This window comes from Zingiber officinale, chromosome 1A (genome assembly GCF_018446385.1).
Source record: "Zingiber officinale cultivar Zhangliang chromosome 1A, Zo_v1.1, whole genome shotgun sequence".
Classification (NCBI taxonomy): Eukaryota; Viridiplantae; Streptophyta; class Magnoliopsida; order Zingiberales; family Zingiberaceae; genus Zingiber; species Zingiber officinale.
In genome coordinates, this window is record NC_055987.1 from 156,026,553 (window position 1) to 156,054,450 (window position 27,898).

At 40.0% G+C, this 27,898-nt stretch overlaps 1 protein-coding gene across 1 annotated transcript; it reads left to right on the forward strand.

The window, feature by feature from the left end:
• The first annotated feature begins 22,266 nt into the window (after positions 1 to 22,266).
• Positions 22,267 to 24,637, forward strand: LOC122005547 (uncharacterized RING finger protein P32A8.03c-like). The gene is made up of 2 exons (XM_042560626.1): positions 22,267 to 22,411; positions 23,784 to 24,637. Exons 1-2 carry the CDS (start codon positions 22,267 to 22,269, stop codon positions 24,635 to 24,637), a joined length of 999 nt encoding a protein of 332 aa, XP_042416560.1.
• The last annotated feature ends 3,261 nt before the right edge of the window (positions 24,638 to 27,898 follow it).

The following is a 27,898-nucleotide window of genomic DNA, read 5'->3' on the forward strand; positions in this document are numbered from 1 at the left end:
ACCTTGAGGATTTATCATGATACTGAGGGAAGTAGGTTTGATGCCATGAAGCAAGCCTACATCTGCTCGGACACATTCTGCAATAAAGTCATTGACCGAGCACTCCGGCTGTTCGATCGGGTGATCGACGGGATGATCAACCAGCTCCAAGAAGGAGGCCATTTATCAGTTGCCCTGACCAGCAACGTCATCAGCCGGGACAAGCTCACGATCTCTCTTCCTGACGATGCCTTGGACTATCTTGAGTGAGGTTGAACGTTTTTTTAAAATGCAAAATTTTTGAAGTTTAAATGCATGTTCGTCCGTTCGGACGAGCTTTACCTCCTAGCATATTTTTTTTGACTCATTTTGATTATTTTCAAAAGCTCTTGGCCTTGTTCATAATTATTCTATCAGCTGATCGACCCCTCTGGTATTCAGAGTCCATGATTACGTGGTCTCCCACTCGGCCTGGGAGTATTTTAAAGAATAGCGCCGAACGATCGTTATATTCTAAAGACTTCGAGCTTTTGAGTAGCCCAGACTCACAGTCAGCTATTCATCAATGCTTGCCCGCTCATTGAGCCTTCGAAGGCTGCTCGATCCCGAACGGGGGAGACAAGGAATCCGCTAAGCTGGCTTGAGACCAGTGAAGACCACTCGACCCTGAACGGGGGAGATAAGAGAGTGTCTAACGCTGAGCTCGTGGCTTAAATGCAATTCGAACCCGACCGAGAGACACGGGTGTCTCTGACTTAAGGGTTCATAGTCATCGCTCGACTATTGATGAAGACTTGGATTTTAGGTCACCATTCGACCGTTGATGAAGAATATGCAAAGGCTCGAGTTTAAGGTCGCCGCTCGACTGTTGGTGGAGACAAGAGTTTAACGTTGCCGCTCGACGATTTGATGTAGACCTGCATTTAATGTCATCACTCGACGATTTGATGTAGACCTCAACCATTGTAAACACGTGTTTAAGGTCACCATTTGATCGTCGATGGAGACGAGGGTTTAAGGTCGTCGCTCGATTGCTGGGAGACAAGAGTTTAACTGTTGGTTGGTCCTAGGAAGATCGTACCGGTTCCACTGTACAAAAATTTTGTACAAGTGTCGAACCTTTCCTAAACAACCTATTGTGTTCTTTAGAAGTTAAATTAGGAATCGCAGACGGAACTTAACATTATTGATTCCAAATTTAACTTATTTGTTCTTGATGGTTTAGATTTGGATCGCAAGCGGAACTTAACACTATTGATCCAAATCCACCTATGTTATTAATTCCATTAAATATTAATTTCCAAAATTGACTTCCAGGACTGCATGGCGAGGCACATGGCCTTCTTGGATATGGGAGCAACCACCACCGCCTAGACAAAGCCTTTTAAGGAAAGCTAATATTTAATTTCCTTAAATAACTCTAGGTTTAACATAAAAGAACAATCGAATCACAAATTTGAAAAATAAAAAAAAAGAAACACAACTTCAAAACAAATCCGAAAACTCTAGAATCATATGCCTCTTGTGTTTGGTATTTCCAAAAATAACTTATACAAAGAAAACTAATATGATGCGGAAAACAATTACTAGTTATACCTTTCTTTGTAAGCAAATAACCTCTTGATCTTCTACGTATTCCTCTTCTTATCCCGGATGTTGTGTGGGCAACGATCTACCGAGATGAGAATCCACCTAAGCCACCTTCTTCTCCAAGCAATATTCGGCCACCACAATAGCTCCATGAAAGGATGAGGTTCGGCCACCACCAAGCTCCAAGGGATGCTAGGAAACAAAGCCTCCTCCTCCTCCTGCTTCTTCAAGTAAAATCTGGCCACCAACCAAGCTCCTTGAGAAGTTGCCACCGGCCACAAGAAGAAGAGAAGAGGGAGAAGCTAGGGTCGGCCACCAAGGAGGAAAAGAGAGGAAGAATAGAATAGAGTCATTAGCCATGAAGGCACCTCTACCTCCTCTTTTATAATCCTTGGTCTTGGCAAATAAGGAATAAAAAAACTTCCTTAATTCTTTTTCCACGAAAAGGAAAATTTATTTAATTAAAAATAATTTTTTTCTTCTCCAATTACATGGCCGACCACGTTAAAGCTATAAACAAGGAGAGTTTTAATTAATTAAAACTTCCAAATTTGTCTCCAGAAATTTATAAAAAATTTCTCCAATAATTTTTCCCTTCATGGTGGATTATAAAAAGAAAATTTTATAAATTAAAACTTTCTTTTAAACATGTGGATAAAAAGAAAGTTATCTCCAAAAAATTTAAATCTCTTTCAATTTACAAATAAGGAAAGATATCAAATCTTTTCTTAATCTTTTGTAGAAACTTATAAAAGAGGATATTTAATTTTTAAACTCTCTTTTAAATCATGAACATGGTTAAAAAGGAAAGTTTTCTTAAAATTTAAAATCCACCTTTTAATTTACAAATAAGGAAAGATTTTAAATCTTTTCTTAAACTTTTGTAGAAAGCTATAAAAGGAAGTATTTAAATTTCAAACTCTCTTTTAAAACCATGATATCCACATAAGAAATAATTTTAACAAAAATCCTTTTTTTATTTTCTAGTGGCCGGGCCACCTAAGCTTGGGACCCAAGCTTTGGCCGACCAGCTATAATTGGCTCCACCAATAGCTTTGGCCGGCCCTAGCTTGGGCTCTAAGCTAGCTTGACCGGCCCCCTTAAGGTGGATAGAAAGGTGGGTATAAATCTCTATATACAAGTGGCTACGATAGGGACCGAGAGGAGGAATTAGTTTTAGTCTCCCGATGAAATTAAGCTTCCCGTGTTCGCCCCGAACACACAACTTAACTTCATCAATAATAATTCATACCACTAAAGAATTATTATTGAACTACCGCACCAATCCCAAATTACATTTTGAGCTCCTTCTTATTATGAGTGTATTAGTCTCCCTGTGTTTAAGATGTCGAATGCCCACTAATTAAATGAGTTACTGACAACTCACTTAATTAATATCTTAGTCCGAGAGTAGTACCACTCAACTTTATTGTCATGTCGGACTAAGTCCACCTGTAGGGTTTAACATGACAATCCTTATGAGCTCCTCTTGGGGACATTCTCAACCTAGATAACTAGGATATAGTTTCCCTCTATAATCAACAATAACACTGTAAGTAATATCATTTCCCAACTTATCGGGCCTATTGATTTATCGAGCTAAATCTCACCCTTTGATAAGTCAAAGAAATAAATACTAAATATATGTGCTTGTTATTATATTAGGATTAAGAGCACACACTTCCATAATAATTAAGGTCTAGTTCTTTTATCAAGTCAGTATAAAAAGAACTTACCTTAAATGGTCCTACTCAATACACTTATAGTGTACTAGTGTAATTTATTAGTCAAGATAAACTAATACCTAATTACACTATGACTATTTCAATGGTTTGTTCCTTTCCATCTTAGTCGTGAGCAACTGTTTATAATTCATAAAGAACCGACAACATGATCTTCTGTGTGTGACACCACACACCATGTTATCTACTATATAAATTAATTGAACAATTACATTTAACAAATAAATGTAAATATTGACCAATGTGATTCTTTTATTTCTAAATAAATGTTTATACAAAAACTAGGATTTTAGTATACACTCTAACATTTAACGTCGTCGCTCAATGGTTTGATGTAGTCTCGAGTTTAAGGTCGTCGCTCGATCGTTGGTGGAGACAAGGGTTTAACGTCGCCGCTGGATGATTGATGGAGACAAGGTTTTAACGTTGCCACTCGACGGTTTGATTTGATCCTGGGTTTAACTTCGCCGCTCGACCGTCGTCATGAACTCGGGTTTAAGGTCATTGCTTGACCGTCGTCATGAACTTGGGTTTAAGGTCGACGCTCGACCGCTGAGAAGGATGTACTTCAAGAGACCTCTGCCTTTTTATTCAAAGTTTGCCCAACACTCGAGACACACAAGAAACACAGTACATAGTATATTCACTTGCGCACCTCTCATCCAACCCTATAGGGTTGAAGATGGTTCGTGCTCCATGGCCTCTCGAGTCGCCTTCCCTCTTCGTCCTCCAGATAGTAGGCACCCGAGCAGAGCTTCTGCACGACCTTGAAGGGTCCCGCCCATGGTGCCTCGAGCTTAGCGACATCACCGACCGGCTTTACCTTTTTCCAAACGAGATCGCCGACCTGGAAGGACCTCGAGATCACTCCCTAGTTGTAGTTCTGCTTCATTCACTGTCGGTACATCGTTAGCCGAATGACTACTTTAGCGCCCGTTTCATCCACCAAGTTGAGCTCCATATGCCTCCGTTCGGCGTTCCCTTCGTCGTAGAGCTGCACCCGATAAGACTCTACTCCGACCTCCACGGGGATGACTGCTTCACTGTTGTACACCAACTGGAATGAGGTTACGCCGGTCACCTCCTTCAGAGTCGTGCGAAGAGACCACAACACACTAGGGAGCTCGTCGACCCAGCTGCCTCCCATGTGGTCAAGTTGAGCACGTAAGACTCCGAGGATCTCCCGATTGGTGACTTTGGCCTGCCCGTTGCCCTGAGGGTAAGCCACCGAGGTGAAGGGTTGTTGGATTCACTACAAAAATTTCCAGTAATACCGTCGGTATTCCGTCGGTAATGGGCCTTACCGACAGATTACCGACGGATATTAATCTGTCGCGAGAATATACGTCAGAACCTATTTTCCCGATGGAGGGAATATTTTCGTCGGTATCTACCGACAAAAATATATTTCCGTCGGTAAACACGCGGACACCTGGCGCCCCAGTTTTCCAACAGAAATATAACTTCCGTCGGAGATGGGGCTCTGATAAAAAAACTTCGTATCATAATTTCTGATGGAAATGGTATTTTCGTCGGTATATTACGATATGGAATACCAACGAAATACAGATTCCGTCGGTATTTTGTCAGTAAAAGAAAAAAAAACTGGCAGATTCCTTTTGTATTCCCATTCACCCCATGTATACAAATTATAATCACAAATACAGATATAAACTAACACAATCACAAATATAATCACAAATACCGACAAAGATGCAATCATAATTTACAAATAAACTAACCCAATCACAGATACAATCACAGTTTATAAATAAACTAACTTAATCACAGTTTACATATTCTAACAAAACATATATAAACAAACATAATATAAACAAAGTATTTCCGTGCTCAAATATATAAATTCATACCATGATAACAAATACTCCAAAAACAACTAATAGTGTAAAATCCTGTAAAAAGTAAAATACAATAAATTATGATGAGATTGATATCGATCTATAATACCTAGATAGAAAGAAAATGATGATGATGATGATGATAATCGTGCTGAATATATACACCCTGATGCCAGAAACATATAATAATGTAAATATTAGAAATGAGCAGAGTAGAATAAAACAATCAAATATATTTTGCACGTAACTTGTATGATAAATAAAGATTTAAATAGTAGTTGAACAAACCTTGAAACATACTAATCATCACAGTCTGATGGGTCTTGAGTCTCCTGGGACTCAAGACCATCTGGCATCTGGGTGCGAGCGAAATTTGCCAAGATCTCTCGCATATTGGCAAAGAGAGTATCCTGGTCGGTCCTCCTCTTCTCCTCAGCAGCCCTCCACTCATCCATAGAAGCTATCCTCTCATCCATTGACTTCAGTTGAGTATGCAGTTCTTGATTTTTCATGTCTTAATGACTGCACCTCACTAGAAGAAGAGGAACTAGCATGACCCCTAGGAGTCCTCAAACGATCAAATGCCACTTTGCCCTGGGAGCCAAGGTCGTAGAGGGTGGAGTTTTTTGTCCTTCCACCGATAACATCATAATATATCTCATTTAGCGCGTCGGTGGATAGAGATTGTGACCCCCCCCCCCCCCCCCTCTGATGGTGGCTGAGAGGCTTGAGCCACTCTCTCTGTCATTTGCTCCTGTGTTCAAAATTATAATATTGATCAATATTTAATTTGATAACAATTATTAAAATTAATCAAAATAGAAATGCATGAACAAATGTAATAAAGTTAATAATCTTACGTGTATGGCCCGAGATCGAGAATCGACAAATGACCCATCTTTCTTCTTATGGGTCTTCAGAAATACCTCCATGCATGTGGGCTGCCAGCAAGATCATGCTCCTATATACACAAATATTTTGAGACATAATTATACATACTAATGTGATAATAAAATAAAAAATTGTTAGAAATTATAGCTTCAAATTAAATTACCAAATCCATAGCATGCTCAACAATAGATTTCGATCCTGACATATGCCGAGCGATTCCGGTGCTCGGGCCACCTGGCTCTGTATTCCTATTAGATAGAGCCTTTTCAACATTTTCTCTCCATCTTTCTGCAACCTAGCTGGCCGTCCATGCACTCCATATCATCTCCGAAACATACGCTGGCCTAGTGCCCTTTTCCTGTATAATACATGAGGTCTCTGTACAGTTTAGCACAATAACTATTCCATGTAGCTTTAAACTATTCTTCTTGACCATCTTCCCATGTATACATTTTCTACAATTATAAGTATAGATTTTAGTATACGAAAGGATAAATATATTATTGAATACCAAATATATTAATTTTACTTACTACGAATTCATTGTAATAAAATGTCTTCATCTCCTGATCTACATGCCTCCATGTAGTACCAGAAGCATATACTCGCTCTTTAAACTTACTAGTGATATAAGAGGCTACCTGGTGGCCATCAGGAACAAATCTGCAAGGAAAAAAAATAGATATGAATAATAACAAGTCTTCGACAACTCTAATAACTTGTATTAATCATAACAAAAATATATACGTATCTCCGACAACTCTAATAACCTTGTAGCCATAGGGTGCTACTGTCTGCTGCTTAGCCTTAATAATATATCTGCACAATAACATAGCATGCATGTACTAGTAATAACATTAACATTAACATCACAATACAAAAATATATATACACACATGCATAACATTAACATTAGCAACACAATACAAAATTATATAGAAAATAACAGCTCAGACATTACATTAGCAACTATTTAATCAACATTAATAGTTTCCAAGTCTTCATCGCTAGACTCTGTTAGTACCAATTCATCTTCACTGTTGGACATCTCTCCATCATCTATCTCCTCATAAGTGACATTAACATCAACAAGTAATTGAGATGTAGATTCAAGTTGTGTATCAATTGAATGTCTCTCCACTTCGTCATTCTGAAATGCATCAGTAGCCTGAGTGGTATTCGACATTTCTATAATCGAGCGAGGCTTCATTCGACAAACAGACAACCATTCACTAGGTCTTCTTCTCTTTGTAAGGTATTCAAGATAGAAAACCTGTGCTGCTAGTACCCCGAAAATAAAAAGTTCAAACTTGTTGAACCTTTTGTTTGCATTAACCTCAACTAAATTATACTTTGGATGTATTCTGGTACCTATTCTTGGGGTAGGATCATACCATGAACATTTAAATAGTACACACCTCTTAATAGGTAATGCAGGATATTCAACTTCTATGATTTCCTTAAGTCTACCAAAGTAATCATACTGAGTGTTATTGTTGTCCATAGATCCTTTGACACAAACACCAGAATTATAGGTTAATCTCCGTGAATCTCGTAGTGCCATGTGGAATTTGAGGTCATTAACGTAGAAACCAGAGTAGACCTTTATTTTACGAAGAGGTCCTGATGCAAGATTCATGATCCTATCATCTGTCACATTTGATATTCTACGGTCTTTAACCTACACAATTAGTAGACATTAGAACACTACTTAACACACACGAACTTAAATACTTAATAAAATCTCCAACTTACATATATTTCAAACCATAATGCAAATTCAACCTCTAACTTTTCAGCTACACCATCTGCATCCATTGATGGATTTTGTAGATATAGTTGTTGTTCATATAAGCTGAAAAAGAAGGTAATTTTAAGGTAAACGAGATATCAAGCAACAAATTGAACGGGGAATACTTTTTTAATTAGAGAAGTCAACTTACTCTATGTATGGGTTGACCTCTTCACAATTTAAGAGTATATATGTTCTTGCAGCATGATATTCTTCTGGAGTTAAGAATCTAGAAATAGATGCACCCATTGGTTTGCCAGGAAACTTAAATAGAAAGCATCGAATGGTCTATTTCTTGAGCATCATCATAATTTCTAGGAACCTTGCGATGTCTGGTTTTGATATTATCAGCAAAATAATAGGAGCAGAAAGAAGATGCTTGTTCAACCAGATAAGCATTACATATTGAGCCCTCAACTCTTGCTTTGTTACGAACATTATTCTTTAATTTTCTAAAAAACTGTTCGAATGGATACATCCATCTATATTGCACAGGACCAGCTATTTGTGCCTCATCTGGCAAATGTACTGACAGATGTTCCATTGAATCAAAAAAACTGGGTGGAAATATGCGCTCTAACTTACATAATATGAGAGGAATGTCTATGTCTAGCCGGAGCATATCGTCCATCGTAATACACTTCGTTGTCAAATCTCTAAAAAATAGACTTAATTCTGTGAGAGCTTGCCAAGCATTATATGAAAGTAAATCATGGAAAGCTACTAGAATAAATCTTTGCATGAATACATGACAGTCATAACTCTTCATCCCAAACATCTTTAACCTATTCATATCCACACAACGAGCCATATTTGAGGCATACCCATCTGGGAATTTTACTTCCTTCAACCAACTACATAAAGACTGCTTCCCATCTTTGTCTAATATATAACAAGCCTTTGGAAATCTATTAGTTGTTTCATTTTGATGCAACTGTGGTCTGTTTACTAATTATTTTAATTCTTCACGAGATTTTGTAGTGTCCTTAGTTTTTCCAGGCACATTTATCACAATGTTAAAGATATTATCGAAGAAATTTTTCTCAACATTCATGACATCTAAATTATGTCGAATGAGTAGATACTTCCAATAGGGGAGCTCCCAAAAAATACTCCTTTTTTTCCAACCACACTGGCACATCCTAACAATGTATCTATTTATCTAATCAGAATCAGATTGAGATACTGGTAGAAATTCATAACTGTTTATTTGTTCAATGATTTCTTCACCTGATATATGGAATGCTGGAGGAGGTTTTCTGACTACAACATTTTTTAGAAAAATTTTTTTATTCTGCCTGAAAGGGTGATCAATAGGTAAAAACTTCCGGTGATTATCAAACCAGAATACTTTCTGACTACAAGGTAATGAAAAGACATCAGAATCTGTCATACAGTGTGGACAAGCTAATTTACCCGCCGTGCTCCATCCTGACAACATTGAATATGCTGGGAAATCACTGATCGTCCATAATAATGCAGCATGCAATCTAAAATTACTTTTACTTGCAACATTATAAATCACTGACCCTACATTTCATAAATCATTTAATTCTGCAATTAAAGGTTGCAAGAAAACATCTATCTTCTCTTTGGGATTGGTTGGACCAGGAATAAGCATAGTAAGAAACATAAATTCATCTTTCATGCACATCCAGGGTGGTAAATTGTATGGTGTTAATATAACTAGCCAGGATGAATATTGCTGTCCCGATTGACCAAATGGTTGAAATCCATCAGCGGAAAGTCCCAATCTCACATTACGTGGTTCCATTGCAAACGAGAGAAATACAGTATCAAGATGTTTCCATGCAAAAGAATCACAAGGATGACACATAATACCTCCTTCATACTCATATTCATGATGCCACATCATGTGACAAGCTGTAGCGCCAGATGCATACAAACGTTGTAATCTAGCAGTTAAAGGAAAATAATACATCACTTTTCAAGCAATATTTTCTTCTTCTTCCCTGGTATGCGGGTAACATTCTTATAACGAGGGTGAAGACAGATTTTGCATTCACTCAGTTCGTTATCTTCATGCCAAAATATCATGTAGTTGTTTACACAATAATCAATCTTCTCTACTGGCAAACCTAAACATCTAACCAATTTCTTGGTACTGTAAAAACTATCTGTCATTATGTTGTCAGCAGGAAATAACTCTGACATTAATTGACATATGTCATCATAACATCTTTCAGAAAAATGATGTTCTGCTTTCATATTCAACAACCTTGCAGTAGCTGATAATTGCGAGTAACCTGAGGGAATGTCTTCCCACACTTCTCTTTCACTAGCCTTTAACATTTCATATAGTTGCTGATATTCAGGTGCAGGTGTTTCGTTTATATTGGAATAATCAACTGTGATATTCATTGCATCGTGAACCATTGATTGCATTCCAATATCATATGTTGATGAGTCATGTGTAGTAAAAGTTGTGTCAGATGATGAACCACCGGAAGGCCCAATTGGTTCATACAAATAAGGTTCTCCATGACAGTATCAATTGTAGTAATTTGGCACAAAATCATTCCTACATAAATGCATTTTTACAGTATCTTCATCACGGAAAGCTCTATTTTGATATTTTTTATGATTGCACGGACACTTTAATTCTGCACCATTCATACATTCTGGATGACTTTTAGCATAGTTGACAAATTCTTCAACTTCAGCAATAAAATCATCTCTAATAAATCTATTTTCTAATCGATTGTACATCCAAACTTTGTTTATAGACATTTTCACCTAAAACTAATAAATTGATAATTAGAAATTATCTTAAATTAACGTACAAACACAAAACAAACAAAAGAATGATATTATGTTACAGATTAAGATACGAACATAACATATATGTAAATTAAATAATGACAAATAATATAAAATACAATAAACTAAATTATACCTGAAGATGTGAATGTGTACCGGAGAAGAGCAGCAAATGCTATCTGTTTACAAAATAAAAATAATTTAGCACAAAATTTATCAAAAAAATTAACAAGTAGAAACACAACCGGCACAGGCCAGCACAACAGCATATATTCGACACACCCGTCAGCATAGCAGTTCCGACATACCAGCGTCCGACACAGTAGCGTCCGGCACAGCGGCCAGGAGGCCAGCGGTGGCCGGCAAAGCGGCCACCAGGCCGCTTGCGGCTGGCACAACGACCACTAGGCCGCTGGCGGCCGGCACAGCAGACAGGAGACCACTGGCGACCGACACAGCGGTCAGGAGGCCGCTAGCGGTCGGCACAGCGGCCAGGAGGTCGCTGGTGGCCGGCACAGCGGCCGCCACAGCGGCTAGGAGGCCCCTGGCGGCAGGCACAGCGGCCAGGAGGCCGCTGGCAGCAAGCAACTGCCAACGCCGGCCGGCACAAAGGCCAGCAGGGCGCTGGCGACCACAAAGAAAGGAAGAAATAAACGAGGGGAGCTTACCGGCGAGATCGAGGAGGAGGAAGAGGTAGGAGTTGCTTGCCGTGCGCGTGGAAAGAAAGGAAAGGGGCCAGGTTAGGGTTTATTTCGGCTTTACCGACGGAATCTAGATTTTGTCGGTAAAGCTATTATTTAAAAAAAAACACATATTACCGACGGAATTTTTTAATTCTGTCAGAAATGTCGGTACATTGCCGACGGAATCTTTGATTCCGTCGGTAATGTAGATATTACTGATGGAATATTATCTTCCGTCAGTAATATTCAGACTCTACCGACGGATAACAATTTCCGTCGGTAGCCCCGTCGGTAAAGCTGTTTTTTTGTAGTGATTCCATAGCCTTCACACCATTCTCTAAGTTCTCGGCCGGCGAATTGTCTTTCGTTGTCGGACACGAGTCGACGTGGGATTTCGAACCGACAAATAATGTTTTGTCAAATAAATTTGATGACCATCCACTCGGTGATTCTTGCCAGTGGCTCGGCTTCTACCCACTTCGAGAAGTAGTTCACCGCAACGAGTAGGAACTTTTGTCGCCCGGTCGCCATTGGGAATGGTCCAATGATATTCATGCCCCATTGGTCGAATGAGCATGATACTGTGGACGCCTTCATTTCCTCGGTCGGTTGTGATACTTATGGCAGGACAGGCAAGTTGCCACCATCCGAGTGGCATCCTCCTGGAGGGTCGGCCAGAAATATCCGGCCATGAATATCTTATGGGCTAATGCGCGGTCGCCCGGATGACCTCTGCAAGAGCCTTGGTGCACCTTCTTCAAAATGTATTCGACGTCCTCCGATCCGACGCACTTGAGGAGAGGCCTGGAGAAGGCTCTCTTATAAAGCTGATCGCCGATCAAGGTGAATCACCCAACCCTTTTTTTCAATAAGCCATCCTCCTTCGGATCGGCGGGTGTAGCTCCCGAACACAGAAACTCCGTCAAAATTGTCCTCCAGTCGCTCGGGAAGGTTATTCCCTCCATTCGGTCGATGTGCGCCACAAGCGAGACTTGTTCATTCAGCTGACCTATGATGATCGGCGTCTATGAACTGGCTAGCTTCGCTAACTCATCCGCCGCTTAGTTTTTTAATCGGGGGATCTTCTGTACAATGAACTCCTGGAAGTTGGCCTTTAGCTTCTCGAAAGCCTCTGCATAATGCCTCAGCCGTGCATTACTTATTTCAAAAGTCCTAGCTAGCTGTTGGGCGGTGAGCTGGGAGTCCGAGTGGATGAGGACTTTAACTGCTCCCATGTGTCGAGAAGTCTGTAGGCCGGCTATCAACGCCTCATACTCGACTTCGTTATTAGTGGCTCAGTAGTCTAACCGAACGGACAGCTACATCCGGTCCTCGCGCGGTGAGATAAGTAGTAGGCCGATCTCACTGCCATGCCGAGTGGATGAGCCGTCCACATATATCTTCCATGTTGCTGCCAGCTCGTCACTTTAGACTTCTATGACGAAATCTACCAAGGCTTGAGCCTTGATCGCCACTCGGGGATGATACTGAATGTCGAACTTGTTCATCTCGATCGTCCATTTGATTAGCATTCTTGATGCCTCTGGGTTGAGAAGGACTCATCCCAGGACACTATTAGTCAGCACGATGATCATATGCGCTAGGAAGTACGGATGAAGCCTCCGAGCGGCTAGAATTAAAGCGTATGCTAGTTTTTTGAGACCGGTGTAGCGAGATTCAGCATTCTTCAATATATGGCTCAGAAAATATACAGTCTGCTGATCTTGGCCATTCTGCCTAACCAAAGCCGATCCAATGGCATATTCGTTGGATGATAAATAAATCCACAGTGGCTCACCCACAACCAGCTTAGCTAATACAGGCAGTGAGTTCAGATACTCCTTCAGCTCCTCTAGCATCCAGTCGCACTCAACATCCCATTGGAACTTCATGTCTCGGCGAAGCACCTTGAAGAACGGCAGGCTTCGGTCAGACGACTTGGATATGAACCTGGATAGCATCATGATCCGACCGGTCAGCCTATGAGCTTCCTTCAAGTTTCGAGGCTGCGACATATCTTGCAAATCTTTAACCTTATTTGGGTTGGCTTCAATGCCCCACTCGGTGACGATGTAGCCCAGGAAGTGTTCGCTCTTCGCGTTGAACAGACACTTGCTCAGGTTCAGCTTTATTCCGTATGTCCTTATCGTCCGGTAAGTCTCGTTGATATCTGCGCATAGGTCAGCAACTCGAAGGGATTTGATCAATATGTCATCGACATATACCTCCATATTATGGTCAATCTACCGCCAAAACACTTTATTCATCAACCTCTGGTAGGTGGTTCTGACGTTCTTTAGTCCGAACGGCATGACGTTGTAGCAGTATGTCCCAACGGCCATGATGAAGCTGACCTTCTCCTGGTCCTCGCGGGCGAGTGGCACCTAGTGGTATCCTTGATACGCATCGAGCATGCAGATCAGCTCGCAACCTGCCGTTGAGTCTACCATTCTATCTATCCTGGGCAGTGGATAGAAGTCCTTCGGGCACACCTTGTTTAAGTCACGGAAGTCGATGCAGACCCATCATTTGTTGCCCAGCTTGGAGACTAGCATAACATTGGCTAGCAAGCTTAGGAATTGGACTTCCTTGATATGGCAAACCTCTAGTAGCTTCTCTATCTCTGCCCGGATAATCACGTTCTACTCCGTGCTGAAATCCTTTTTCCTTTGCTTGATCGGCCGAGTGTCCGGTCGGACGTGAAGCTCGTGTTGAGCCACGCTCGGGGAGATGTCAGGAAGCTTGTGGGTCAACCAGGCGAATAAGTCATGGTTTTGTTTAAGGCAGGTGACCAGCTCTGCTTTCTTTTTCTCCTCCAGATTGACGGCGATGAAGGTTGTTGCCTCCGTTCGGCTAGGATGTATCTGGACCTCCTCCTTTTCTTCGTATACTAGACTGGGAGGTTTTAAGTGATAGTGTTTACCTCTAGTCGTAGAGTCTTCAGAGCGGCTTTTGCCTCGGTCTTGACCATCTCCACATAGCAGCACCGAGCAGCTAGTTGGTCACCTTTGACCTTGCCCACTTGATCGTCCACTGGGAACTTAATCTTATGGCAGTAAATCGACACCACCGCCCGTAACTCGTTGAGGGCCGGTCGGCCCAAGATGACGTTGTAGGCCGATTGGACGTCCACCACTATGAAGTTGGTGGTCTGGGTCCTCCTCAACGGCTCTTCTCCCAGTGAGATGGCCAACCTTGCTTGGTCGATCGACAAAACTTCGTTTCCTGTGAATCCGTAAAGCGGAGTTGCCATGGGTAGTAGCTCGCTTTGGTCGATATGCAGTTGATCGAACGCTTTCTTAAAAATGATGTTCACCAAACTCCCCGCGTCGACGAAGGTCTGGTGAATGGTGTAGTTCGCGATCACCGCTCGGATGATCAGAGCATCATCATGAGGGATCTCTACTCCCTCCAAGTCTCTCGGGCCGAAGTTGATCTGGGACCTTCGACCTTCTCCTGGCTGCATCCCATGGCATGGATCTCCAACCACCGATTGTATGACTTTCGGGCTCGATTGGAGTCACTGCTGGTCGTCCCTTCGGCGATCATGTCTATTTCTCCTCGGGAAGCGTTGTTCATGTTTTCTTCTTCCCGAGCGGATGGTCTATCTCGCTCGACCGGGATCCTGGAGGGATCGGTGTCCTCCCTTCGCCGATGTTGGTGATGCCGCTCGGGCTCCCTTCTTTCTTCCTTTCACTGCCCAGTCTATTGATGCCTTTGCCACTGATCAGGAGAGGGAGATCGACGACGATATCCTCTCGGGATCGGTCAGCTGACAATCGGTGTCAGTCCTCGGCAACCCCTCGTGTTGTGCGTCACTGACTGGTGGAATGAACAAAACATAGGTGTCCATACCTTGCCCTTCTATGCCTTAGGCCGACCGGACGCCACATGCTGCACGGCATGTGCCCCGATCTCCTAGTGCGGGCGTACTCCTTCATCCCTCGGTCGTTTGGGTGGTTGATGGTTGCTTGGCGGTCGACGCTCAGTCGGCGCTGAATGCTCAGTCTGTGCCTCCTTTCTTCTGGACGCCTGGGCTTCTTCCACATTGATGTATTCGTTGACATTCTTGAGCATGTGGTCGAAGTCCTTGGGTGGCTTCCTGATGAGTGACCGGAAGAAATCTCCCTCAGCAAGCCCTTAGGTGAAGGCGTTTATCATGGTATCGGACGAGACCAAGGGGATGTCCATGGCCACCTGATTGAAACACTGAATGTATGCTCGGAGTGCTTCCTTGGGCCCTTGCTTCAGGGCGAAGAGGCTGATGTTGTTCTTCTGGTAGCGTCGGCTGTTGGCGAAGTGATGCTGGAACACGGCTCAAAAATCCTTGAAGCTTCGTATCGAGTCGTCCGACAGCCTTCTGAACTAGCGCTGCGCCGATCCAAAGAGAGTTGTGAAGAAGACTCTGCACTTCACTCCGTCCTTGTACTGGTGCAGCGTGGCTTTATTGTCGAACCGATCTAGATGATCATCTTGGTCAGTCGACCCGTTGTACGTCCCAATCGCCAACGGGGTGTAGCGTCGGGGCACAGGTTCTTGTAAGATCTCCTTTGAGAACTTCCTGTTGATCCGTTCGGGAAACGTGTTGCTTCGGGGCGCTTTGCCTTTTCGTGCGTCCCGAACGGGAGCATCGTCTGAAGACGATCCTCGCTCCTGATGCGCTTGGGCTATCTCCGAGGGGGTTTGGAACACAGCTCGGTGGAAGGGGATCGACGCGGGCGGCGCCTCCCCCTGTGTGTTGGTCGGCCGTCGGTTCTGTCCCCACACGGAGAGTTGCTCTGCTCGGTCTTCTTTCCCCGCTCGTCTGTCAGCCGCCGATGTTGCAGGCTGCGGCGCTAGCCGATCGTCTAACGCTTGTTGTTGTTGCTCGATCATTATCGCTACTCGTGCTTGCACGAGCATCTCCAGCTCCTCCTGAGTGTCACAGTGGTTAGTCGTCCAACGTCTTCCATCCTCTCGGCTCCGATGCAGGTGACGTTCCCACAGACGACACCAAATATTATCCTGTCCGAAAGTCGATGAGATGGATGTTGGGGACGTGACACTCCTGTAGACCTTCGGTGGACTACTCTCCAGTCCTGCAACACAAGCAACATCAGTGCCGAGCCAAGGAAAGGATCCCCGGCAATGACCCTTCGACGCTAAAGTCAGTCTCCGACGAAGCAAGAAACGGAGCAACAAGAACTGTAGCGCAATAGTAAAATATCGCATACCTCCGCTGAAGGTTGGATCCCCCTTTTATATAGAGCTCCAGAAGCGCATGTGCATGCTTCCCAAGGCGAGCACGCATCTCTAAGCTTTCTTCGAAAAAACGTGTCAGAAAAGTGTCCCTGACACAGTACCTTAACGGGTCGAGCATATCTCTGAAGTGATAGTGGAAGCTTCTGTCGTACGATCCTCTGTCTGACCATGCCGCCTGTCAGCGACACTAGCTTCCAAAAGGATATTCAAAGATAGCTTGTGTGTCTGTTGCTTGGCTGAGCAGAATAGCCGCTCGACCAAAATTCTGTTGTCCTGTTCGTTGTCTCGCTGAGTGGGATAGCCACTTGGCCGGAAGTCCACTGTCTAAGTGTTGTCTATTGCCGGGAAGAGCAGGATAGCCACTCGGTGGGAAGTTCACTGTCCGCGTGCTCGGTGGATGTCAAGTCTGCTGCTAGACCGAGCGGGGTGGCTGCTCGGCCGAAGTTAAACTATTGATGGCATGCCTTGATGTCCTGCCAAGCGAGGTTGCCGCTCGGCTCGGCTTCTGCGTTCCATTTCCCTTGAGCGTCGGTTTGATTGCTCCTTGTGTCGAAGACAATGGGTCGGAGCCTATTCTTCGGTTGGAGCATGATTCTTCTGACCGGCCGATATCGTCCACTCGTTGACCTTCTTGACTTTGACCTCTTTTGACCTCCACCGTAATAACGGGGTGGGTCCTTCACACACCGCATCAGTACTTAAGTAGGGGAAGCAACAAATTAGCAGACAATATGTACAACATAAGCAATGTCAAGTCTAGTAATGATGAAATATCCTTGACTGCCAACTACAATGCGATATAAAGATGGATCTAGCAAGGGAACACTATCAATAGAATAGTACCGAACATTAACCTCAAGCGGAATATCAACAATGCTAGGAAGTAGAGAAAAGTATGAGATATGGGAAGAGAATCCATATATAATTAAAAAAATTAATTAAGAAAATTTTTAATATAATAATATTAGAATATAAGGACTCTAAAACATCCATATCAATTTTTTTATCCAAAATATATAATTTTTAATAAAAAAATTATTTATTAAACTTAGATATTCATTTTTCAATATAGCATAAATCAGTTTTCGTATTTTTTTTCTCTCCTCTATAATATTTAGGAATTAAATTCATTCCTTAAATTTAGAAAAATATTATTTATAAATATATAATTTAGGGAATGGATAATATACCTGATGTAAAAAAATTTTAACTATTTTATCTAAAATTTAAAATAAAATCTTTAAATTATATAGTTAGAGAATGGATAATATAACTGATATAAAATTTTTTTAATTATTTTATCTAAAATTTAAAATAAAATGTTTGCATAGAATATAGATGGATTTAGAGTATCATAAACTAAGGGTCTACTTCTATTTTTTTTTCCTCCGTTCATTTATGTTTTTTTATTAATTTTTTAGTTCTAAATATGTAGAATACTATCAACAAGTAATTTGACTCATTTACTAATCATGTTGCCATGTGTTGTTGTTATTATTATTATTATTATTATTATTATAATAATAAGTTGAAATTATACTATTGCGTTGAAATTCCTAACAGCTGTCTAATCCGAATTATTAGGAATCAATAGTAATCTAATTTAACTGACTTCATTTGATGAAATGAGGATTCTATATAAATCAAACAAGACCGCCCTATCTCAATCCACCCCCAGCAATTCTTTCCTTCAGAGCTTCACCTAAACTACCGATTCTCTTCTCTTGTCTTCTCTTCTCCTTCATGGATCCTGCAGCTTCAGCCTACTCCAGGAGGATCAGCGCAGACGCCTCCGTCTCATCGAGGGAGATACCTGGCTGGGCGGCCGACACAGCCGGCGTCACTCTTCGCATTAATGCGCGAGTGGTGACACGGCTCTTACAGCCTCATCAAGACATAGAGCCCCAATTCATCTCGCACTTCTGTCGCCAAACGCTTTCTTCGTCTTTCGACCACGTCACTGCAGAGTGCGCCCATTTCACCATCCCCCAGCCCTACTGCCACATCAGCCATCGGCCCACCTGGGAGGAGCAGACGGAGCAGATGTTCTTCCATGTCGCGGCGAATCACGTGAGCCCCGCCGACCTCGACCTTCTCGCTCAAGCTTTCCGAAGATACACCTATACGGTGTTCGACCGATTTCCAATCACGGAGTTGGTCTCTATGGAGTTCTTTTCCATCATTGAAATCCCCGTCACTCCTTCCGCTTCTACCGGCCGCCTTCGCTATTTGATTCCTCGGGAGGCCAATGAATATTTTTTCGGAGGCGACCAAGATATCAACTTCGTCCAGTTCAACAAAGGGCCGAGGCCGGCGTCCACAGCGGCGGTGGTGGGGCTCCAGATGGTCACTACGACAGCAGAAGATACCTCGTGTTCCATCTGCCTCGACGATTTCGAGGTGATGACTCAGGCTCTGGCAATGCCTTGCGGCCATTCGTTTCACGAGGGGTGTCTAAAGGAGTGGTTGCGACGGAGAAATTCTTGCCCCCTCTGCAGATTCTCACTTCTCACCGCAGAGTAGTGACTGGATCGATCTACTGCAATGTAACTTACAAAATTAAAGAGATTCATCCATTCCTTGGTTTGTTTAATGATGATCGATATCGATCATTTGTAATTACATTATTACTCTTTTGCTACGTTAGTCTGTTTGATGGATGAGAACATCAATTTGATGAATATTGATATTATTTCATGATCAATTGAGAAATCCTTAGTTACAATTTGATCACTCTCTGAACAGAGGATGCTGCACAAGAAATTGTTATGAAAAACTAATTAAGACTGTACGATCTTGTCTCGTTAAAGTTATGGTCTGCAATTTTTATGATGAATGTTATTTCCATTGAACTCTAGCTCAATCAAAATAATTTAAATAAAAAAACATGACTCGAATAGTAAATTCTTTGCAAAATATGATCAGTTGGATTTTATTCATGCTCATGCCAAACTACATTAATTTCTTGTTGTGATTTCTTTTTCTTCTTTTTGCCCCTGCTTTATTTCTACATTAATTTATATTGTGACAGTTATTGGAACTACTACAACGGTTTAACATCTATGGTTGCATAAGTATTATAATACTTTGAAAATAAATGTGTTTTTGAAAATAGAAATAGAATGAGAAGTATTGTTTTGATAATAAATAAAAAATATTTTTTTTACTATTTCAATAGAAAAAAAATACTCTTTTACTTTTGCTCTTTTATTTTACCTGTGTATTTATAACCAATGTGGCAATAGATTACATGGTGTTGATATTTGACATTGTCTAGTATTTTAAAACCTATTTTTTAAACTGCCTTCTTAATAGAAATGGTTACAATTGAAATTGGAGTTAATCAACTCATTTAAACTTTTAATGGATCTATCGATCTCATTTAACTTAATTGTCTAGTTTGATTGCTAATATCATTTAGCATAGAGTTTCGATTATTTTATATTTTAATTTATTGATCAATGACTCTAATATCTGGATTAGATATATGCTTAATTTAGTCCATAATTTTAATTTCATTTTCAATCAAAGAACCAATTCAGTCTTGATATGATTTAGATTGACCCAATTAGAAATGAGTTAATGTCTTAATCTGACAGTCTGATTAAAGAATAGAAAAATAAAAACAATTAAGAAATGTCAATAGTCAACCTTTTTTAATTTTTTTGTTATCGTCTCGTTTTTTTTTTTCAAATTTTTTTGTTATTAGATATTGAATCCATTGGATATTTAGCATTTGTCTAATCCTAATTATCCGGAAAGAATCCAACAGATTGAACTGATTTCATTTGATCTCACCCACCTGATATAAGGATTCTATATAACTTAAAGGCCGCCTGCTATCACAATTTAACATTATCAATAATATATATCCTTTGAATTTTTTTTTCCCAATTAAAATTATCTTCATACATCTTATACTATTCAAACCTTTGAAAAAAATAACATTATCAATAATATAATTGAAAAAAAAAACATTTTAAAAGATTTTTCAACTACTACTCTTACCTCATTAGTCTCATTTTTATCAAATTATTTATATCTTCTAATTGCGAGATTAATCAATTCTTTTTATTTTTTTCATATATTTTGCTGGTTTAGAATCGTAACTTTTTAATAGACATATTTATACTCAAATAACAATAAAAATATATATCCCTAATATTTTATAAAAAAAATACTTAAAATTAATGAAATAATATAGTCTGGTTTATACTTGTACTTTCAATTTAACGATGCTTTAAAGTATGACAGTCGGAGAATCTGTAATTTTTTATTATAATTTTTGTTAATTTTCACCATTTTAATATTTGGGGTATTTTAGATATTTTTAGTAATTCTTAGTTTTTATATTTTGAGTTAGGATTTTAACTTATAGGCCTGTTAATATAATTTTTCTTTTATTTTAGAATTTTTTTTGTTTGATAGGAATTGAAATTTATATATTATGATTTATTTTTACTTTATTTATATATTAGAGTATGTAGTTTATATAAATATGTAATTAGCTGTTTAAGGATGAATCCTCCATTCTTAGTAAAGTTTTTTTATTTTGGTAAAAAACCTAGAGAACTGCAGTTTGTCTTTATTTTCGAAGTTTTTTCTTTTTGTCTTCTCGTCAATGCACTCTTCTTATTATCATGCAAGATAATTGAGGAAGCAAAGCACTGTGAAAGACAGTTGAAGATTGAGAATTTACAGAGACATGACACAGATTTAACCCAACGTATAGTAGTGATAACACAAAATCATGAAGATTATGAGGTACGTGGTTGAAAAATCAACATGGACACCATGAATTTCGAGTTGATCTTCTTGAATTTTATGGTATGTCACTGACGAAAAATCTTATTGATTGAATCAACAAAGTGAAACAGTTCTTCTACTATAAGCAAGTGCTAGATCAGATGAAGGTAAAACTTATTGAAATCAGTCTCAAGGATCGAACATCAGCTTGGTAGGAGCACTTGCGACGCTCGCAAGACAGATAAGGTAAAACCAAGATAAAGGATATGGAGAAGATGAAGAAAAAAGATAAAAGATCTTTTTTTTTTTCTTTTAGTTACATACAAACTTCGTTTCATGGAGAACGGTTATTTCGATGCTCAAGATGACTTTGATGGATTTGAATATGATTTGGAAGTAGAAGTTGATGAGGTATTTTGTGATGACCCTGAGACTTTTATCATTCGTGAGGAATTTGACCTTGAAAAAGTCAATGATCCTGACAAATTGTAAGTTATGAAAGATGCTATAATTGAAAAGAAATCAATCACGGGAATCAAGCAGTTGGGGCTCCCATGAGAGCCATGGTGCAAGCCATGGCAGAGGATCAGCTGGGTGAAGTAGTGGAGTAGGAGAGGAGCTTCAAGTTAGAGAGTGTTCATGTGGGAGGGTTCAAGTTGGGCTCCAATGGCTAGTGGAGAATGCAGCTGCTACATTGTCTTATGTCTAGCCTCTCTATTGCCTATGAATTCAAGAAGATGATCGTGGACGAGCACGATATTGTTGCTACACTAAGATTTATTGATGCAGGGAAGTCCTATTATGGAGTGAACTAAGTATTGGATGATGATCCTTTATTTATTCCTAATTCATATTATATCTAATAAGGTAATTCTGAATTTTTTATCAAAATATATCAAGCAACTTATTGTATACCATCTAAGAAAGACCTGGAAGGCAAGACCGAAGAGATTAGCAAGTCAATGTACAACTATGATAAAGTTGACAAGATAATCTTTGTCGTCAACTCTTCCTTCCTAGCCGTTGGATTCTCCCTCATCGATGGTATTGCAAGGATCCTCTCGGATAAACCTCCTGCTGATGGAGAAGTGATTGGAATCAATGGGTGTAATGAACCCCAAGTTGGAGTCACGTCTGGTGGTGATTTTTTATGGAATTGTTAAAATGGATTACTAGAAGTACAATAGCTAATAGTAGATTTTACTTTTTTTTTTTTTTTTTTTTTTTTGTCTCTGTTAATATTTTTTTCTTTATTTTAAAATTTCTTTGTTTCTTTGCAAAATAAGAATTGTAATCTATATATTAAGATTTGTTTTCCTATCTTTGGTTATTAAAGTCTATAAAACATGTTTTGGTAATTAGCTGTTTGAAAATTAATTCTCTATTTTTAATAAAAATTTTCATATTTTGGTAAAACCCTAGAGAATGAGAGATTTCTCTTTATTTTGATATTTTTCTCTTCTCGACTCCTTCTTAATTTCTTTTACTCATCCGCTCTTAGGATATTGCTATCATGCATGTCCGATGCTACTTACCTAGACAAATATAATAAAATAACAAACAAATAAAACTTTTATTTAGACTAATTAAATAAACATCTATAACAGCATCTAGATTTTTAATCAATACTAGTTAGAATATCAACAATAAAAAATAATAAATTATAATAAAAATCAAATAGCTTATAATTTACTGTATAGGTTAAAATGAAAAAGATGATCTTGAGAGCATGAGAATGAATTTAGTTTTCATTTTTTTAAAAAAAATTGTTATTTTGTATTGAATGGGCTGAGAATTCCTACTTTCTATTTATTAGGAGGAGAGCATCCTGTAAACTTGTAGAATCACCTACAAGGAAGAGAAGTGAGTGAGATCATTGACTAGAAAGGTAAAAAAAATCATTGATTAGGAAGGAGAAAAGCATGAGATTACGACAAGGGAGGGGAAGAGAATCGATTGAATTTCGAAAAATAAAATATCAACCTGGGAGAGGAAAGGGATGCTAATTTTGGAAAATAAAATATATAATTATAAAAATAATTAAGAATATTTTTAATATAAATAATATTAGAATATTAGGAGTCTTATGCCAAATAAAATAATGGCCTACCCTGATTTTTTTTCTTCTATTCATTTATGTTTATTTATTTATTTTTTAGTTCCGAACATGTAGAATACTTATCGACATGCATGTAATTTGACTCATTTACTGATCAACGTTATTATTATTATTATTATTATTATTATTAGTTAAAATTATACTATTGCATTGAAATTCCTAACAGCTGTCTAATCCGAATTATTAGGAATCCAATAGTAATTTAATTTAACTGATTTCATTTGATAAAATCAGGATTCTATATAAATTAATCATGACCGCCCTATCTCAATCTACCCCATCAATTCTTCTTTTTCACAGCTTCTCCTAAACTACCGCTTCTCTGCTAGTCTCTTCTCTTCTTCTTCATGGATCCTGCAGCTTCAGCCAACTCCAGGAGGATCAATGCAGACGCCTCTGTCTCTAATCCGCCACTTGTTAATCAACCCCCATCGATGAGGCCTTCACCTCCGACAGCCGCCTCCCCCGTCGAGGGCATTGTTCCGGTCGATCTTCCGCCTTGGATAGCAATCTCAGGCGGTGTTGAACTGCGTGTGATGGCACGAGCACATGTTCGGCTAGATCGCCTGGTTCCAGAACCGATAGCTTCGGTGCCCCGATTGATCGTCCGCTTCTGTCGGCAGACATTTCCTTCTCCGGAGCACCCGGGCGAGCTCGTTGGCTTCGTCATCCACCAACCTTTCCATCTACTCATGCAGCAGCAGGCATGGGAAAGGGAGACACAGGTGATGTTGGTTCGTGTGGCGGCCAATTATGTACAGCGTGCTGACCTAGATCTTCTTGCAGAGGCGTTCCGCAACTACACATCCTCCGCCGTCCGCCAACTACCCATGATGAGTGTTGTTATGATGGAGATATATTCCATCATTTTCGTCCCCAATGCGTCTTTGGGCGTCAGTCGCCTCCAGATCTGGCTGCCTCCGGAGGAGTTTGCTTTGTTATCCCAGAGTGAGGGCCGCAATAATGCCCACTTCGACAGAGGTTCCAGGCCAGCATCTGCAGCGGCGGTGGAGGGCCTCAAGATGGTCACCGTTGAGGAACCAGACTCTTGTTCCATATGTCTGGAGGATTTCGGGACAGCGACTCCAGTGTTGGCGATGCCTTGCAGCCATCTGTTCCATGTGGCATGTCTGAAGAAATGGCTGGAGCAGAGCTGTTCGTGCCCTCTCTGTCGCTTCTCGCTTCCTCAAGAACAACGACTCAATGATCTGTGATTCCTCATCATTCATATTTTATTCATTCATTCCCATCCATTTGCTTTCTTACTTCTAGCTAGATGCTCTGTTTAATTAGGGTTTCGTTTGCTCTAATTATGATTAAGCTTGTGTTGCTAGTTGAAGTCTACAAGACTATGTATGCCCTCATGAGGCAGATATCAGAAGTTTCTTTTTGAACGTGTATATTCTCTTTAGAATGAAAGGCATGCATGTACTGCACACAATTATATTGTTTGCGTAATAAATGAACCATCTTACGTACATACTTTTACTATTTTAGGCGTTCTTGAAATTAAATTGTATCTAAACGTAAATCTCAACAGCTGTTCTAGATTTAATCCAGTTCGTGACATGCCATTATGTCAAAAACATATTCGTGAATATGAGTTTTTTCCACCCGAGATCACCATAAGCAGATATCAGATCTTGTGAACGTGGTAACCGGCATCTTCAGATGTCAAATCATCCTTCCAATTCTCAAATTCTGACCCTCCAAACACTAGCTGTTTGGTCCCAACTATTGCAACACTAATCAACGCTAATAGTAATTACTACTTAATAGTTTTTACAACTGTGTAGTAGTTACTTAGGGAATTGCTATAATAATGTAATAATTTGGGTGAATTACATTTTACCCCTTGAGGTTTGGTTAAAGTACAAAACGACCCTCGTGGTTTCAAAAGTAACAAAAAAGCCCTTGAAGTTTGGCTAAATTAACAAAAATCCCCTTGACTGGTCGGCGATAGTAGTCAACCGGAAAAGATAAGAAAAAGACATATATACCCTTGCGTTTTAACTGGGAAAAAACTAAAAAATTACCTTAAGCAGCTGAAAATTAACTAAAGTAAAAAATTACTGCAGCTTGAGAGAGTCATTCCATTGATCTATTGTGTAACCCTAAACCCACAAAGCCAGAATATCTTTGATTACAAATTTCTTACCGAAATGTATCTATTGCAAAAATCCGTTCTCCTCATCTTATGCTCCAAACCACAACCAGCCGTTCTCCTCGTCTTATGCTCCCAACCAGACTCCTCTTTCCCACGTTTGTTTCTTTCACTGTAAAGAGTAATCAATTACATTTCGGTAAAGAATTTGTAATCAAAGATATTCTGGCTTTGTGGGTTTAGGGTTTACACAATCGATCAGTGGAATGACTCTCTTAAGCTGCAGTAATTTTTTACTTTAGTTAATTTTCAGCTGCTTCAGGTAATTTTTTACTTTTTTCCCCGCTGAAACGCAGGAGTATATATGTCCTTTTCTTATCTTTGCCGGTTGACTACTATCGCTGATCAGTCAAGGGGCTTTTTTTATTACTTTAGCCAAACCTTAGGGCCTTTTTTGTTACTTTTGAAACCACGAGAGTTGTTTCATACTTTAACTAAACCTCAAGGGGTAAAATGTAATTCACCCTAATAATTAATATACCATTGTATCTTAGGATTTAGAATTTAGAGTCTAAAGTTTAAAATTTAGAGTTTTACAACATTAACTGACTTAAAGTAATTTTGATTAAATTTAATTTCAATCAAATAGAGTATTTTGATATAATAATATTATATGTATAGTAATTTTGATTAAAATGAAAATAATTAATAATCATGTTGTAGCAACCACTCTAGCAATTATAGAGAAGTGTAGGAGAATTTTCTATGGTTGTTTGATCCCCGGGAAAAGAATGCAAATAGAGTGTAAAAGTCAACAAAACGAAGGAGATAAAGAGGTAGCCGTAAAAAGGAGACTAACAAATTGTATTACGAAAACTTAAGTTTACAAAGAAAAAAGAAATATAAATACATAATAAAAATAATAATAAAATATTAATCTACCCTTAGATAATAATAATTTATCATATAGTAACATCCCTTCAAACTCATGATGTACTAAAAAGCATTGAGAGTTTGTTAACCAGAATTTGAAACCGTGCACTGGAATGTTCTTTGGTGAGCAAGTCTGCAATTTACATGGAAGATGAGACAAATGACAAAGTGATAGTGTCATTCTGATAGTGATGACGAATGAAATGATAATCAATCTCGATATGCTTGGTACTTTCATGAAAGACAAAATTACAAGTAATTTTGTCTTTCATTAAAGTTGTCACAATGCATAGAGGTAGGGTTCAAGAGAAAAATATTCATATCAGTAAGTAGCCAATGTAATCAAACAATTTCAGCAGTAGTAGAGGCTATAGCATGATATTCTGCTTCGGTAGAAGAATGAGAGACAACATCTTGCATTTTACTCTTCCAATAGATAAGATAATCTCCTAAGAAAACATAATATCCTGTGGTAGACTTACGATCTGTAGAATCACCACCCCAATCTGCATTTGAATAGGCCCGCAACTCAAAGTAGAAGTATAAGGATAAAGAAGACTATGATACTGGGTACCTCGAAGATATCGAAGGATTCGAAGCATAACTCGCCAATGTACTTGATCCTGTCCGAAAGTCGATGAGATGGATGTTGGAGACGTGGCGCTCCAGCTGACCTTCGGTGGATTTCTCTCCAGTCCTGCAACACAAGTAGCGTCAGTGCTGAGCCAGGGAAGGGGTCCCCGGCGATGACCCTCCGATGCTCAAGTCAGTATCCGACGAAGCGAGAAGAAGAAGCAAGAAACAAAGCAACAAGAACTGTAGCACAACAGTAAAATATCGCATACCTCCGCTGAAGCTTGGACCCCCAGTTTAATAGAGTTCCGGAAGTGCGCGGGCATGCTTCCCAAGGCAGGCATACATCTCAAAACTTTTCCTGAAAAGACGTGTCAGTAAAGTGTCCCTGACACAGTACCTTAACGGGCCGAGCATATCTCTGAAGTGACAGTGGAAGCTTCTGCCATACGATCCTCTATCTGACCATGCCGTCTGTCAGCGGCACTAACTCCCAAAAGGATATCGAAAAATAATCTGCTGTGTTTGTTGCTTGGCCGAGCGGAATAGCCGCTCGGCCGAAAGTCTACTGTCCAAGTATTGTCTGTTGTCGGGCCGAGCGGGATAGCAGCTTGGAGGGAAGTTCACTGTCCGCGTGCTCGGTTGATGTCGAGTCTACTACTAGGGCGAGCGGGATGGCCGCTCCGCCGAAGTTGAACTATTGATGTCATGCCCTGATGTCTTGCCGAGGGGGGTTGCCGCTCGGCTCGGCTTCTGCGTGCCATCTCCCTTGAGCGTCAGTTTGATTGCTCCCCTGTCGAAGACAGTGGGTCGAAGCCTAATCTCTGGTCGGAGCATGATTCTCCTGACCGACGGATATCGTCCA